The 14,623-nt window shown below is 57.8% G+C and overlaps 1 protein-coding gene across 2 annotated transcripts in view; it reads left to right on the plus strand.

Annotated features, from left to right (window-relative positions):
* The window catches only part of LRP1 (LDL receptor related protein 1), an 81,386-nt gene that overhangs the window by 49,222 nt on the left and 17,541 nt on the right, over positions 1–14,623 (plus strand). For both annotated transcript variants that reach the window (XM_019835109.2, XM_003988931.5), the window contains 22 exons: positions 43–270; positions 523–697; positions 786–880; positions 1,080–1,229; positions 1,333–1,473; positions 1,841–1,975; positions 3,575–3,706; positions 3,968–4,102; positions 4,304–4,433; positions 4,575–4,701; positions 5,123–5,274; positions 5,373–5,497; positions 5,783–6,160; positions 7,501–7,690; positions 10,949–11,153; positions 11,544–11,736; positions 12,489–12,614; positions 12,827–12,955; positions 13,233–13,352; positions 13,565–13,678; positions 13,984–14,133; positions 14,218–14,340. In XM_019835109.2, the coding sequence (XP_019690668.2) occupies positions 43–270; positions 523–697; positions 786–880; positions 1,080–1,229; positions 1,333–1,473; positions 1,841–1,975; positions 3,575–3,706; positions 3,968–4,102; positions 4,304–4,433; positions 4,575–4,701; positions 5,123–5,274; positions 5,373–5,497; positions 5,783–6,160; positions 7,501–7,690; positions 10,949–11,153; positions 11,544–11,736; positions 12,489–12,614; positions 12,827–12,955; positions 13,233–13,352; positions 13,565–13,678; positions 13,984–14,133; positions 14,218–14,340 (3,453 nt within the window). The remainder of the gene's footprint in view (positions 1–42; positions 271–522; positions 698–785; positions 881–1,079; positions 1,230–1,332; positions 1,474–1,840; positions 1,976–3,574; positions 3,707–3,967; positions 4,103–4,303; positions 4,434–4,574; positions 4,702–5,122; positions 5,275–5,372; positions 5,498–5,782; positions 6,161–7,500; positions 7,691–10,948; positions 11,154–11,543; positions 11,737–12,488; positions 12,615–12,826; positions 12,956–13,232; positions 13,353–13,564; positions 13,679–13,983; positions 14,134–14,217; positions 14,341–14,623) is intronic.

Here is a 14,623-nt window from a genome sequence, read left to right on the forward strand (position 1 = left end):
AGGTAAGGGGCTGCCCTCAGTCACCTGCCACATGCCCCACAGAGTTTAAGAAGTTCCTGCTGTACGCACGTCAGATGGAGATCCGAGGGGTGGACCTGGATGCACCCTACTACAACTACATCATCTCTTTCACGGTGCCCGATATTGACAACGTCACGGTGCTGGACTATGATGCCCGCGAGCAGCGCGTCTACTGGTCCGATGTGCGGACACAGGCCATCAAACGGGCCTTCATCAATGGCACAGGCGTGGAGACTGTCGTCTCTGCAGGTCCTGCCCTTGCCCTGGACCCCTGCAGTGGGTGTGGCCCCCCCCCCCCCACCCCGCCACCGAGCCCTTGCTCCCATCCCTGGTCCCCTTGGTCCTGATATTCCTTTTCCAAATCCTCTCCCTTCTCAATGCCCCAACCCTGGTTTCCCAACCCAGATTCCCCCCAAAACCAGACCAGCCCCCCACTTCCTACAGTCTCCCGACCTATGCCCTGCAAACACCCAATCTCCAACTCCCCACTGTGCCCCCCAGACTTGCCAAATGCCCATGGGCTGGCTGTGGACTGGGTGTCCCGAAACCTGTTCTGGACAAGCTACGACAGCAACAAGAAGCAGATCAACGTGGCCCGGCTGGACGGCTCCTTCAAGAATGCAGTGGTGCAGGGCCTGGAGCAGCCCCATGGCCTGGTTGTCCACCCCTTGCGTGGGTCAGTCCAGGGCCCAAGGTTGGGGAGCGTGGGGTGTAGGGTGGGAGGAAAAAAGGAGTCTGACTTTACCTTCCTGCCACCCTCCCAGGAAGCTCTATTGGACCGATGGGGACAACATCAGCATGGCCAACATGGATGGCAGCAACCGTACCCTGCTCTTCAGTGGCCAGAAGGGCCCTGTGGGTACGGCTTGTCCTGCCTACACTACCACTCTTTCCTAATTCCCCACCCAGGAGATCCTCAGGGTCCCGCAGTTACCCCTCTGTCTCCTGAACTCCCAGCTTAGCGCTTGTCGTCACCCTCCTCCTCCAAAACCACACATCCCTCAGCCCCCAGTCTGAGTGCCAGACTTTCTGGTGGCAGTGACGCCCCCCTCTTCTAGGCCTGGCTATCGACTTCCCTGAAAGCAAACTCTACTGGATCAGCTCTGGGAACCACACCATCAGCCGCTGCAACCTGGACGGGAGTGGGCTAGAGGTCATCGATGCCATGCGGAGCCAGCTGGGCAAGGCCACTGCCCTGGCCATCATGGGTGAGGCTGCTGGGTGGGGGTAGGGACAGGATCAGAGAGGCTGGGCTGGGTTGGCCTGGGGGTGGGGCCCTCCCCAGGGTCTCATCCCCTCCTGCCTCCCCAGGGGACAAGCTGTGGTGGGCAGATCAGGTGTCAGAGAAGATGGGCACGTGCAATAAGGCTGATGGCTCAGAATCTGTGGTCCTGCGGAATAGCACCACCCTGGTGATGCACATGAAGGTCTACGACGAGAGCATCCAGCTGGGTGAGGCAGGGGGCCAGGGCCCCGGGCAGGAGGTGGGCTAGAGAGGGGTGAGGGCTGTGGCCATGAGCAGCTGTAGGAATCCCTGGGCAAGGAAGTGAATGGGAGTGAACACGGGTCAGACTCCACTCACCACCCAGAGGGTCTCCTCTTTCTCATCATCACAGAGGTACCATATGAGCTTACAGCCACCCTGGTCACAAGAGCCAGGGCCTGGGAGGACAAAAGACCTGAGTGTGGGTTGGGTGGTGACCCCCACAAGGTCCAGGGTGAAGGCGGTGATTATCCTTTCCCTAAGCAGTGCAAGCCCGACACTAAGGTCCTGAGAAGGTCTACCTAACCCTTTCTCTGTGCCTCCTACCCACCCCAGACCATGAGGGCACCAACCCCTGCAGTGTCAACAACGGTGACTGCTCCCAGCTCTGCCTGCCCACATCGGAGTCGACCCGTTCCTGTATGTGCACAGCCGGCTACAGCCTCCGGAGTGGCCAGCAGGCCTGCGAGGGTCAGTGCCCCATCGCCATCTTGCCCCCCACCATGGCCCAAGTCTCCAGCTCTGACCCCTCCTACCCCACAGCCCCACCTTCCTCCTCTCACCTTGAGGACAGGAACTGCATTCATCATGTATTGTGAAGTGTCTTCTGGGTTAGATGCTTAGTAAGTCCCCGTTGTGCAGGGTACTACAGGGAAGGCTAGGGGGCAGAAGTCCCTGTCCCTGTGCTCTGCGGTCTTCATCAGAGATGGGGCTAACGCGTAGGGGAAACTGGACCGTGAAGTGGCTATCCAGTGTCTGCAGTAGGATTTTAGAGAAATAGATGTCAGCAGGCAGCGCCAGGGCCAGCTTCATGGAAAAGATGTGCTGTGAGCTGGGTTTTATAGGACAAGTAGGATTTAAGTGCATGGATCAAAGGGGAAGGGACAATAAGTTAGGCACTGGGTCCAGAGCAATTCAAGGATATGTGCAGAGGCCCTGAGGCGCCAAGCCTGAGTGGTGGGTAGACTGTGGGGGGTGTCAGAGGTGATGGCTGTGAGGTAGGGCGGGCCTCCTGTGGGTTCTCAGCCAGGAGTGCCTGGAAAGTGGTGTTTGGGGCAGATTAACCTGGCGGCAGAGAGCCGGCTGGGTGGGGGAGGGAGAAACCGAGGCAGTTAGACCAGTTAGGAGGCTATTAGAGTGAGCCCAGTGTTAAGAGATGGGGCTTAGCGGCTGGGTTTAAGAGAAGGGATGAGACTCAGAGACATTTCACAAGAACTTGCTGACTGATTTATGAGTTTGCCCCAGGACAGCACTTCCCAAAGTGCGCTCCTGGGAACCTCCCTCTTTGATGTGGGTAGATGTTACAGAAAGAAACACTGGGTTGAACAAAGTTTAAGTGTTTTTTGCTGCAGAACTTCTCAGAGTCTTGAGTATGTTCATCTGCACTGAGGATTTTTCAAGAGGAGACTAATGTTTGGGGTTTCCCCAAACTCGCTTGACTATGAATCCTTTTTTTCAAGGAGCCTGAGAAACCAGAGCCCCCTGGGGGATTCATCTGGGGACACAGTGTATCATGGGGCAGAGGCAGTGGAGGGTTCTGGCTCGTGTGGATAGTGGCACCTCAAAAGAAATGGGAAAACAGAATTAAGGCTCAGGAATGAGATGTCAAGGATATTGAGTCTTAGGTGTTTGAGAGTGTGTGGCACAGACCAGACTGGGGAGGACAAAGAGGAAACTAAGGTGGAAGTCTCCATTTAGGAGTCATCTGGTTCCATTGCCTTGTCTGAAACTCCCCAGGTTCTTCCTAACAGCTTTTGGGGGTGCTGGGTTGTATGGAGTGAAGTTGAACTGCAGGGCCCCTTTTGGGGAGAAAAGTCCAGGTCTCTTCTGCCCTCTAGTGGGGGATAGTAGTCTTGCAGGTGGTTCCCCAGAGCTGCTCTCCTTTCCCACCCCCACCCCCCACCAGCCAGGTGACCTCCCAGCCCAAGCTGCAGGCCTCAGGCTCAGGTGTGTTTATCTGTGTGTTGAAGGGGGAGGCATGATGTCTGGAAGAAGATACTCAGAGTGACAGAGCCCAAGTTTAAAGAGGGTGTCAGCGAGACCCAGGCCTGAAGTATCCTTGTGTTTCAGGTGTGGGCTCCTTTCTCCTGTACTCTGTGCACGAGGGAATCCGGGGAATCCCCTTGGATCCCAATGATAAGTCAGATGCCCTGGTCCCAGTGTCGGGGACCTCCCTGGCTGTCGGCATTGATTTCCATGCTGGTGAGTGATTTGGTGGCGGGAGAGAGTGGGACGTTACTTTGAGGGTAGTGTGCTCTGGGAGCCCAGTGAGAGGCAGCCTGACTACAGCTGGAGGGGGAGATACCACAGCTCCCCCTACCCTGCTTAGTTTCCCTTCCAACCCCCGTGCCACTGCCTCCCCCACGCCCAGCACTCACCTCTATTTTGACTGCCATTTGATTCTGACCCTCCACCTTTCCCCTGCCTTGTTGGGCATCCCAACGTTGGCTCCTCTATCTCCAGAAAATGACACCATTTACTGGGTGGACATGGGCCTAAGTACCATTAGCCGGGCTAAGCGAGACCAGACATGGCGCGAGGATGTGGTGACCAATGGCATTGGCCGTGTGGAGGGCATTGCAGTGGACTGGATCGCAGGTGAGCCATGAGAGGGCCCTGGGCGGGCTGTGGGCCTCCAGGTAGGGTGGAGGCCTGGAGGAGAGAAGCGGGATCTCAGGAGTCTGAGGAGAAGGACTAGGCAGGAACGGATGGGGGGGCAGCAGGGATCTAGGGGCTAGAAGGGGACCAGGTGCATGTGTTCCCACCCAACCCCCTAATCCCCACTCCCTCCCTCCTCAGGCAACATCTACTGGACAGACCAAGGCTTTGATGTCATCGAGGTCGCCAGGCTCAATGGCTCTTTCCGCTACGTGGTCATCTCCCAGGGTCTGGATAAGCCCCGAGCCATCACTGTCCACCCAGAGAAGGGGTGAGAAGCTGGACAGGCTGTCCAGTTCCCAGCCCTGGCTTGGTTCTGGCTTGGTCGTTCTCCACAGCCCACACTTATGAGACCCTCTCTCCTCCATGGTCTGGGGACTGACACCCCACTTCTGCCTCCTCCACCCCACAGGTATCTGTTCTGGACTGAGTGGGGCCAGTATCCACGTATCGAGCGGTCTCGGCTAGATGGTACTGAGCGAGTTGTGCTGGTTAATGTCAGCATCAGCTGGCCCAATGGCATCTCAGTGGACTATCAGGTTTGAATGCAGGCTTGGCCCTGGAGCCCTCGGGATATCTGGACCCCATGCTGTGGGGGGAGGCTCCCCTTACCCTATATTCTGCTTCCCATAGACTCTCCCTGTGGTGAACCCCCCATTCGGTGGGGAGATATGGACCCAGGATAGGTCTTGCGGTCCTCTGGCCCAGCTCTCAACCCAGAGTAGGACTCCTACCACCCTAGAGGTCGGGGGGAGGGTGTGCTGTCACTCAGAAGTGAGGACTGAAGGCATGTCTAGAAGCGTCGGCATATTAGCAGGTCAGAGGGCAGGGAGGATATGGAGAATGGAGGAGAAAGATACGAGAGGCAGGGGTGAGTGGGACATGCCCTGCTGCCCAGGACACTGGGGCTGGTGTGGAGTGCTGGGCACTTGAGGTGAGGTGCACGCCTCTGGCCTATAGGATGGGAAGCTATACTGGTGCGATGCCCGGACAGACAAGATCGAGCGGATCGACCTGGAGACGGGCGAGAACCGTGAGGTGGTTCTGTCCAGCAACAATATGGACATGTTCTCAGTGTCTGTGTTTGAGGATTTCATCTACTGGAGTGACAGGTGAGGCCTTCTGCCCCGGTCTTCTCGCTGGCCATCCTTTCCCTCCCTTCTGACCTCTGTCGATGCCCCACTCACGGCCTGGCCTTCCCTTCCCCTAGGACTCACGCCAATGGCTCCATCAAGCGTGGGAGTAAAGACAATGCCACAGACTCGGTGCCCCTGAGAACAGGCATCGGCGTCCAGCTCAAAGACATCAAAGTCTTCAACCGGGACCGGCAGAAAGGTGAGGCTGGGGCTCTGGGCCAGGCAGGAGAGGCACACAGGGTGATTTCTCAGACTGAGAGGGGCCGGGAGAGACGCTGAACCCACAGGGACACTTTCCAGCGGCTCCAGAGACCTGAGGGGGGTGAAAAGGGGCTGAGGAGCTCAAGGATGGGTTTGGGCGCCGAGTTGCTGAGGCAGAGCAGTGCACCAACCAGCTTGGCTGAGAGTCCAGAGGCATCGGTGAGCCTTTTCCCAAGGTGGGCCCTACCCTCCATAACCATCTCCTTCCCATGCCCTCCCCCAGGTACCAACGTGTGTGCAGTGGCTAATGGCGGGTGCCAGCAGCTGTGCCTGTACCGGGGCGGGGGGCAGCGGGCGTGTGCCTGCGCCCACGGGATGCTGGCTGAAGACGGGGCATCGTGCCGGGAGTACGCGGGCTACCTGCTCTACTCAGAGCGCACCATCCTCAAGAGCATCCACCTGTCTGATGAGCGCAACCTCAATGCACCCGTGCAACCCTTTGAGGATCCTGAGCACATGAAGAATGTCATCGCTCTGGCCTTTGACTACCGAGCAGGCACCTCCCCGGGCACCCCCAATCGCATCTTCTTCAGCGACATCCACTTTGGGAACATCCAACGGATCAATGACGATGGCTCAGGGAGGATCACCATTGTGGAGAGTGAGACCAGACCCGGATCTGCCCAGAAAGGGGGGGGGGGTAGGGGGCTGTGCAGAGGACCAGCACCGACTCAGGGTAGAAAAGCCCTCAGACATCAGCCAGCCCGCTCCGCCCCAGATCTGAATCCCAGCTGTGACTGTGTCCCTGACAAGTAGCCAGCAAATCACACTGCACCCATTATACTTACTTGAAAGTTTCTCCTCATTTGGAGTCACACTTGGCCCCCCTCTCGCTTCCTCCTCTGATCCTAGTTTGCCCCCAGGCTGCACAGAATAAGCCAAAACCCTCCTTTGTGTGTCCAGTGCTCACAGCACAGGCTGCAGAGACAGGCTGGGTTCAACCCAAGACACAGGATTTCAGGCACTTGTGCTGTCCAAGAGTTCTCATCTGCATAGTGAGACAGGATCACCTGAACCGCAGGTATGAACGCTTAGCTCAGCCCAGGTGTCATGTGCACCCCACAGAGACCAGTGGGTGCTAGAGCCGTCACCCCAGGACAGCCCTTCAGCTCTGTGAAAAGTGCTGTTTTGTTCCACTTACAGTTTTCTTTTCTCCAGGCTGGATACCACCCCCCCCACCCCCACCCCGGTGCTTTGACTGGTTTGTTCAGTTATTCATTCATTCTGGCCACGGAGACCTGCCAGACACTATTCTAGTGGCTGGTATACAGAGATGATAAACATAGATCCGTTCTTTGACCCTCCTCTGGACATTTCCTGCTCCACACAGTCCAGTCCCCATGCCTGTCTAAAAATGTGGCCAAAGCTAAACTAGATACCCTGTGATTGTAACTTGATCAGGAGAGACTGGCAAGAACTGTCCCCTCCCTTCAGGCCATTGTTGAAGCTACAGTACTTCTATTAATGCAGCCTCTGGCAACCACAGCGACATACAGCTAGAGGCCACTAAAATCCCCTTAGGCTATGGTTCCACTACCCATTGTGCACTTAATTCTTTAACCTGAGTTTAGGATGTCTATGCGAATCAATCCAGTTCTGGCCTTGTTAAGCAGGAAGCTCCCACCCGGTACAGCCCAAGTCAGATGTGATTTACTAAAATCCATAAAGCCAATTCTACCCAGCTGTGGGGAGAAGCAGAAAGAAGGGTCAGGGAGATGGGTCATGGATCATTTGGGTAGAAAATAGGGAAGGACAGGAGGGCTGGGGTGCCAAGGGCTGTGCCTCCGTATGCTCCTCAGCTCCCACACATCCCCTTGCAGCCCCCCATGTGCCAGAGGAACGGGTGCTCCAGGCTTTCCCCCTGAGTTCATGCCCCGGTTGCCCCTTCGGCTCTGCTCTCTGGCTCCATCCCGACCTATGACTACTCCTGTCTCCTTGCAGATGTGGGCTCTGTGGAGGGCCTGGCCTATCACCGTGGCTGGGACACTCTCTACTGGACAAGCTACACAACATCCACCATCACCCGCCACACAGTAGACCAGACCCGCCCAGGGGCCTTTGAGCGTGAGACGGTCATTACTATGTCTGGAGACGACCACCCACGAGCCTTTGTGCTGGATGAGTGTCAGAAGTGAGCTGCTGGGTATAGGGAGTGGGTGGCAGAAACCACTCCGGGCAGCCCCGGGTGGGGGGTGAAGCAGCAGGAGAGGCTGGCTTTCACCTGAGATCAGCCACTTCCTTGCTGTGACCTTAGACCAGTTGTCCGAACTGTCTGAGCTTTAGTTTCCTCATCTGTAATAGGACAATAATATTTCAGGTGCCTGAACCAAGGGGAGGATCAGGGTGGGGGGGGGGGGGGTTGTGAAGGACAATTCTGGCTCAGTGATTAGTCGATTCATTCATCAGAAAGCCATGTTCAGGGCACATAGTATGTCCTCTGTGTTTCTGAGACTCCAAGCTTCAGGCCAAGACTGTTCACTGAACGGTTACTGCCTGGAAGCTTTGACCTAGCTGAGGAGAGAAATCATAGTGCTGGGAAGCATGGAGACCGGTGATGACCAAGAGGCCCCACAGAGGCGGCAGGTTGGCACAGGACCTAGAAGTGGAAAGGCCAGGGAAGGACGGCCCAGACACAGGGCAGTGCTTTGAGCAAGAGCCAAAGGAAGGAGTGCTGTAGGCGGGGAAGGACTGTGAGGAGCCTCCCCCATGCCTGATCAAAGGGCTCTTGTGAGCAGGAGCAGGCTTGGGGAGGGCCCTGGAAGCGAGGCTCAGGTTGCAAGGGAGTCCAGAGCATGAGTCAGGAGAACCTGGGAGGAAATACCCGGAGGTGGTGCTTGCCCCTGGTCTCCACCTGCCTTGTTCTCCTGTAGGGGCAGCCCCCACTCCCACTGTGTGGGCCTCTAGTGAACCACCTCCTCTCCTTAGAAATCCTGGCCCACACGTAAGCAAAACTGTTTTCCCCAGAATTCAGCAGCACTTGGAATGTTTTCCCAAAGCTTTGCTAGGAAACTAAGGGACAAACAAAACCCAAAAGCAGCTACTTAGAAATGGTGAGTGTACTGACTAAACCTAGATTCCTTAGCCTGATATCACTCGAGGCCAGCCCCAGCCCAGCCTGCCTGGCCCCGCAGACCAGCACAAGGGTCCTCTGTCCCTGGCCTGCCTCACCCTGTCCTGCATGTACCTGGCTCATGACAAAGATCCTATCTGCCCTCTGCGACCCTTGGTAACTTTACCTGTCTTGGGCTGGCCTCAGGGCCTGTCCCTTATGGGCCTGGAACCTCTGTGGAAGGGTGATGCTCCTGGGCACCCCTGCCTGCCTCCCACCCCCAATCCAGAGATGGTGGAGCTTTGTGACTTCAGAAGCTCCTTCATGGCTGCCCACCAAATTCCTTTGCTCTCAGCCTAGGCTCAGCAAATGGCTTTTGGGAACCAACGATGTGCTGAGGATCAAGGGGAGGGTGAGCTGGACATTGGCTCTGCCCCAGGCATATTTGATGCTAGCCATGAGGCTGTAGGGAGCTTTAGGAGTGTGTAAGAAGGACCTGACCTGGGCCGGATATCAAGGAACGTGTCCTCGAGGACACCCAGCTGAGCTGAGGTCTGGAGGATGACAGGGGTGAAGTAAATCCAGGGCAGGGTGCAGGAGAAAGAGCTGAACTGTCTGGGAGAGGCCCTGTCCTGGCCAGAAGGAGCGAGTGCCTTGGAGGAATTGGGGGGGCCAGTGTGATGAAAGGGGCAGGGGCCTCCTGCTGAGCCTCCCCTACAGCTGGCCCCAGTTCCCAGGTTGCTCCCAGTTCTGGCCGCTGACAGCCTGCCCCTCAGGACAGCCCCTTCTCCCTGCCCTTCCCTGCCAGCCACTTCCTGGGAGTGGTTTTACCAAACCTGAAATCCTCAGTTGTAGGACATGTCATTCTTCCACATATAACAGTTTGTCATGGTAGAAGGAAAGCCACTTCCCACTGCAGAGTGAACTGGGCTCTACCTGAGGACATCGAAGTCCCTGGTTGGGCACCAACAAAGCAGGGAGGATGACTCTAGCAGCTGTCCCTGGCATACCCATTTCTCCTATGGAAGCCAGAGACAGATGCCACCATCCTTGATGGCGTCATGCCACCATCCAAACTCCCATTCTGATTCCAAGAGCCATCCAGAACCCCACCCCTTCCCCCAGGATGGGCGCCTTTAAAATCAGAGACTTATCCTCAAGAGCTCCCAGTGGCTTGGGGATAGCCAGCACCTCCCTAAGTGGAAGCATAGTGGCAGGAGGCCATAGCTCAAATGTGCTGGAGAGGCTGTGGAGGGGGTGTTAAGAAGAGACCTGGAGAGGTTTGAGGAGACAGGTCCACCAGCCAGAAGACAGCTCTGTGTCCAGAGCAGCAGAGGGCAGAGGGCATGGAAGCATGCGGTGGGGTGGGGAGGCAGGGGTAGGTCCTATGAGACAGCCAGCCAGAGAACAGATGTAGCTAGATGATTCTCAAACTCCAGGGTGTATGAAGCTTGCCTGGGGAGTGCTGGAAAGTGCTGGTTCCCTGGCCCCAGAATATCTGGGACAGAGGACCCAGGAATCAAGATCCAATGCAGGTGGTCTGAAAACCACACTGTCACACCTAGTGTAGTGCCTGACCAGCCCTGAAGTCATCCGCACCCATCTCTGGAGCCTCACCACCCCCAAAAGGAGCACAGGCAAGGCCCGATCTTACCACCTCCTTTACTGAGAGGAGGCCAAGGTGTAGAAACGAGAGGCTGGTTCAAGGTCAGAGCTTGGAAGGAGCAGAGCTGGGATGAATGTCACATGATCAGAACGGAGCCAAGCGTTCTTGAAATTCACTTTGATATACGGGTGCTTTGGATTACGAGCATGTTTCTGGAACGAAATATGTTCGCAAACCAAGGTTTTACTACAATATGAAATACTCATGTGGCATCTACCAGCTGTCACTAGATGAATATTAACTCTTTTAACCCTTAAACCACTCTATGAGGCAGGTAATAGTATTATCCCCACCTCATGGAGGATGAAACTGAGGCACAGAGAAATTAAGTCACTTGCTGAGGTTCCTAACTTGTACGTCGTGGAGCCAGAATGGGAACCCAGAGCCTGACTTACTTGGCTACACTGTCTCTCAGTAAACACAGATGGCCGTTTCACAGACACTGAGAAGTACGTGTGCACACATACACACGCACCGACTATGCAGCAGCTGGGCCCTTCCTGGGCACTGGGGCTGTGTTGGCCTGGGTGGCTGTGAGGTGGCCTGCTGTGCTGGGATCTTGTTCCCACCCTGGCTGACCCTCAGGTTCTGGTCGACTCCTTGCCCCGGCCTGGGCCTCCATGGCAGACTCCCTGGCTTTGAGTCCTGATCCCCGTGGCCCTGTCTTCCCCCAGCCTGATGTTCTGGACCAACTGGAACGAGCAGCACCCCAGCATCATGCGGGCAGCCCTGTCGGGGGCCAATGTCCTGACTCTCATCGAGAAGGACATCCGCACCCCCAATGGCCTGGCCATCGACCACCGTGCCGAGAAGCTCTACTTCTCCGACGCCACCCTAGACAAGATCGAGCGCTGCGAGTATGACGGCTCCCACCGCTATGTGAGTCTGTGGGGCAGATGGAACGGGTGGCACTGGGCAGGCTAGGATCAGGGGTCAGGGGACGGCTGGCTAGCCAAAATGGAGACTGCCTGGGCACGGAGCAACAGAAAGGAAAGCCACATGGTGGGAAGAGTTGGGAGGAGAATGAGGCACTGACATTGCCGCTTAGCTGTGTGGCCTTGCGCAGCCCTCATCCTGCCCAGGCGTGGCTTCCTCATCAATTAAATGAGGACATGGCAAGATTCCCCTGCAGGTCTTCCCATTCTGCAGCTGTGTCCAGGGATCTCGGCCAAGGCCAGGCACCCCCACCCCTGGGGCCAGCTGCAGGGGGTTGGATTTGGGGCAAGAGGCCTGAGCCTACCTGTGACGGGCTTAGTGCTATCGCCACAGGTGATCCTGAAGTCCGAGCCAGTCCACCCCTTCGGGTTGGCTGTGTACGGGGAGCACATTTTCTGGACCGACTGGGTGCGGCGGGCTGTGCAGCGGGCCAACAAGTACGTGGGCAGTGACATGAAGCTGCTGCGCGTGGACATCCCCCAGCAGCCCATGGGCATCATCGCCGTGGCCAATGACACCAACAGCTGTGAGTGGGGCCACTACCACCAGCCTTGCTCTCCTGCCCCTGGTGCCAGCACACACACACACACACACACACACACACACACACACTACACCCTGGTCCTGTTCTCCCACAGCCTCCACGTGCAGACACATAAGTGTACACGCTTTCACCCCCAAGAAACCCAAAACACCAACACTCCTCTACTCCAGCTCCCTCAAGACATCTGTGCGTGCGTGCACACGTATGCACCCTCGTAGCACACCACAGCTGGTCTCACCTGAATCTTTGACACCCCAGCACATGCCCTAGCCATTCTTCCCCCCAAGAACCACACGTGCTCCCAGAGCCTGATCAGACACACGCGCCCCAGGCTCTGCCTACCCCACACTGTGCGTGCACGTGCATGTGCACAGAGACGCTCCCACATTGGGCCTGCCTGGCCGAGGGGCCCCATACAGATCCACAGCTTTTCCATGCCTCTCACACACACTCCAAGGCCCCACCACGAGGCTCCTTCGACCTGACTCTCCTCAAAGCCCATGGCAAAGCCCACGTCACCCCCTGCCCCAAGAGCACACACACCCTCAACCTCAGCCCCAGCCCCAATACTCCCACTGGCCCTGCCTTAGCACCTTTTCTGCCCCCCCAGCCATGTGCCATTGTGCCAGGGCCAGGGCTAGGAAGCTCAGTGAAGCTATGTGAATGGGTGTGGGCATTTTGTGTGTGCACAGCTGGGGACACTCTTAGCCCGCTGTCCTCTGTCCTTGTTTCAGGTGAGCTCTCCCCTTGCCGCGTCAACAACGGGGGCTGCCAAGACCTATGTCTGCTCACTCACCAAGGCCATGTCAACTGCTCCTGCCGAGGGGGCCGCATCCTCCAAGAGGACCTCACCTGCCGGGGTGAGAGAGGGAATGACGGAGGACAGACACTGGTGGGGGGACCCTGGGCACACAGTGGGGACCATCTCCTCCTAGACTCCAGTAGCCCACCCTCATGAAAACTTTTATCTAGGAGAAACTGAGGATGACCTCAGTTCTGGGGGACAGGGGGTAGAGACATTTGAGGCCGCAGGACCCTGGCTTACGAAGCTCCCTCCACATCGCCCCCACAGCTGTGAACTCCTCTTGCCGAGCACAAGATGAGTTCGAGTGTGCCAACGGCGAGTGCATCAACTTCAGCCTGACCTGTGACGGTGTCTCCCACTGCAAGGACAAGTCTGACGAGAAGCCATCCTACTGTAGTAAGGCACCTCCTCCAGCCTCTGTGCCCCAACCCTCCTCCCTTACCCCTGGCCTCCAGAGTCGACCGCCTCAGCCCCCAGCGGGGCAGGGTGTGGGAGTGAGGGGAGCAAAGCTCCGCGACCCACTCCACAGCTGTCCTGAAGGGCAGAACCGCCGCTAGCCCTGTGCCAGCCCCTGAGCAGTTTGTCAAGGGAACAAATGCATGACGTCTCATCAGAGGCAGCGCCTCCCCTGTCGCTGCCGCTGACTGCTGGCCCGCTCCCCGTCTGTCCGCAGACTCACGCCGCTGCAAGAAGACTTTCCGACAGTGTAACAACGGGCGCTGTGTGTCCAACATGCTGTGGTGCAACGGGGCGGACGACTGTGGGGACGGCTCGGATGAGATTCCCTGCAACAGTGAGTGGGACCCGGGACCTGGCCCTCAGACCCCCACCTCTGCCACGCCCTGCCCTTGCTGAGCTTTGGTTCCCAGGCCCCACAGGGTCTGCTTCAGCGTGCTCCACGGTGGGCTTGGGCAGGTGCTTTGGGCCAGGAGCTCTGGCCTGGGGTCTATTGCCCCCAACGTGGAAAACTGCGGCCTGATGGTCTGGGGGTGGGTGCTATTCTAGAGACGGCCTGCGGAGTGGGAGAATTCCGCTGCCGGGATGGCACCTGCATTGGGAACTCCAGCCGCTGCAACCAGTTTGTGGACTGTGAGGACGCCTCCGATGAGATGAACTGCAGTGAGTGACACCCCTGCCTGGGTGCCTCGTAGTCTCTCTCCCGTCTCGCTCCCTTGCCTCCTGCCTGGGGCTCCTCCCTGCCATCCCTTTGGCCCACGTGGCGACCTCTGTCACCCTCACAGCCTGTGTGGCCCCTGCCCCAGGCCTGGGCTCCCTGGGGTGAGTGGAAGGGGTGGACAGCACCCCCTCCCCCGAAGGACACCGTGCGACTTTCTAAAACACCAAGGCCACTGTCAGGCCAGCAGCTGCCCTGGGAGGGAGTGTGGAGGGAACCTCGGTTCACCCCTCATCCCTGCCCCCACCAGGCGCCACTGACTGTAGCAGCTACTTCCGCCTGGGGGTGAAAGGAGTGCGCTTCCAGCCCTGTGAGCGGACCTCCCTCTGCTATGCACCCAGCTGGGTGTGTGACGGTGCCAATGACTGTGGGGACTACAGCGACGAGCGCGACTGCCCAGGTCTACACCAGCCTTGGGTCAGATGCACGGCGGGCGGCGGCCCCCCCAGGGTGGCAGTGCCCTCATGCTTCCCTCTCCCCCCAGGAGTGAAGCGACCCAGATGCCCCTTGAATTACTTTGCCTGCCCCAGTGGGCGCTGCATCCCCATGAGCTGGACATGTGACAAGGAAGACGACTGTGAGCACGGCGAGGATGAGACCCACTGCAGTAAGTGACCATAGGGCCCACCCACCGGAGCCCAGAGAACCCACGGCGGGCAGGGGCTTCACCAGAGTTACTGAGTCACTGTCCACACCTCACCTTTTAGTTCCCTCCCAGGAAATGTCCTCCTAGGAGAAGGGCACCCAGGGCCTTAACCCCAGGTCCCACCCCTGGGGGGGAGGGGGCATCTCTCTAGCTCATGCTGACCCCACAGAGGGATGCCTTGGCATGCACCCTACACCTGCCTGCCCAGCTCAATGCTGTGCCATCCCCTCCCCCCATCTCACTT

Source organism: Felis catus, chromosome B4 (assembly GCF_018350175.1).
Source record: "Felis catus isolate Fca126 chromosome B4, F.catus_Fca126_mat1.0, whole genome shotgun sequence".
NCBI classification, from domain to species: domain Eukaryota; kingdom Metazoa; phylum Chordata; class Mammalia; order Carnivora; family Felidae; genus Felis; species Felis catus.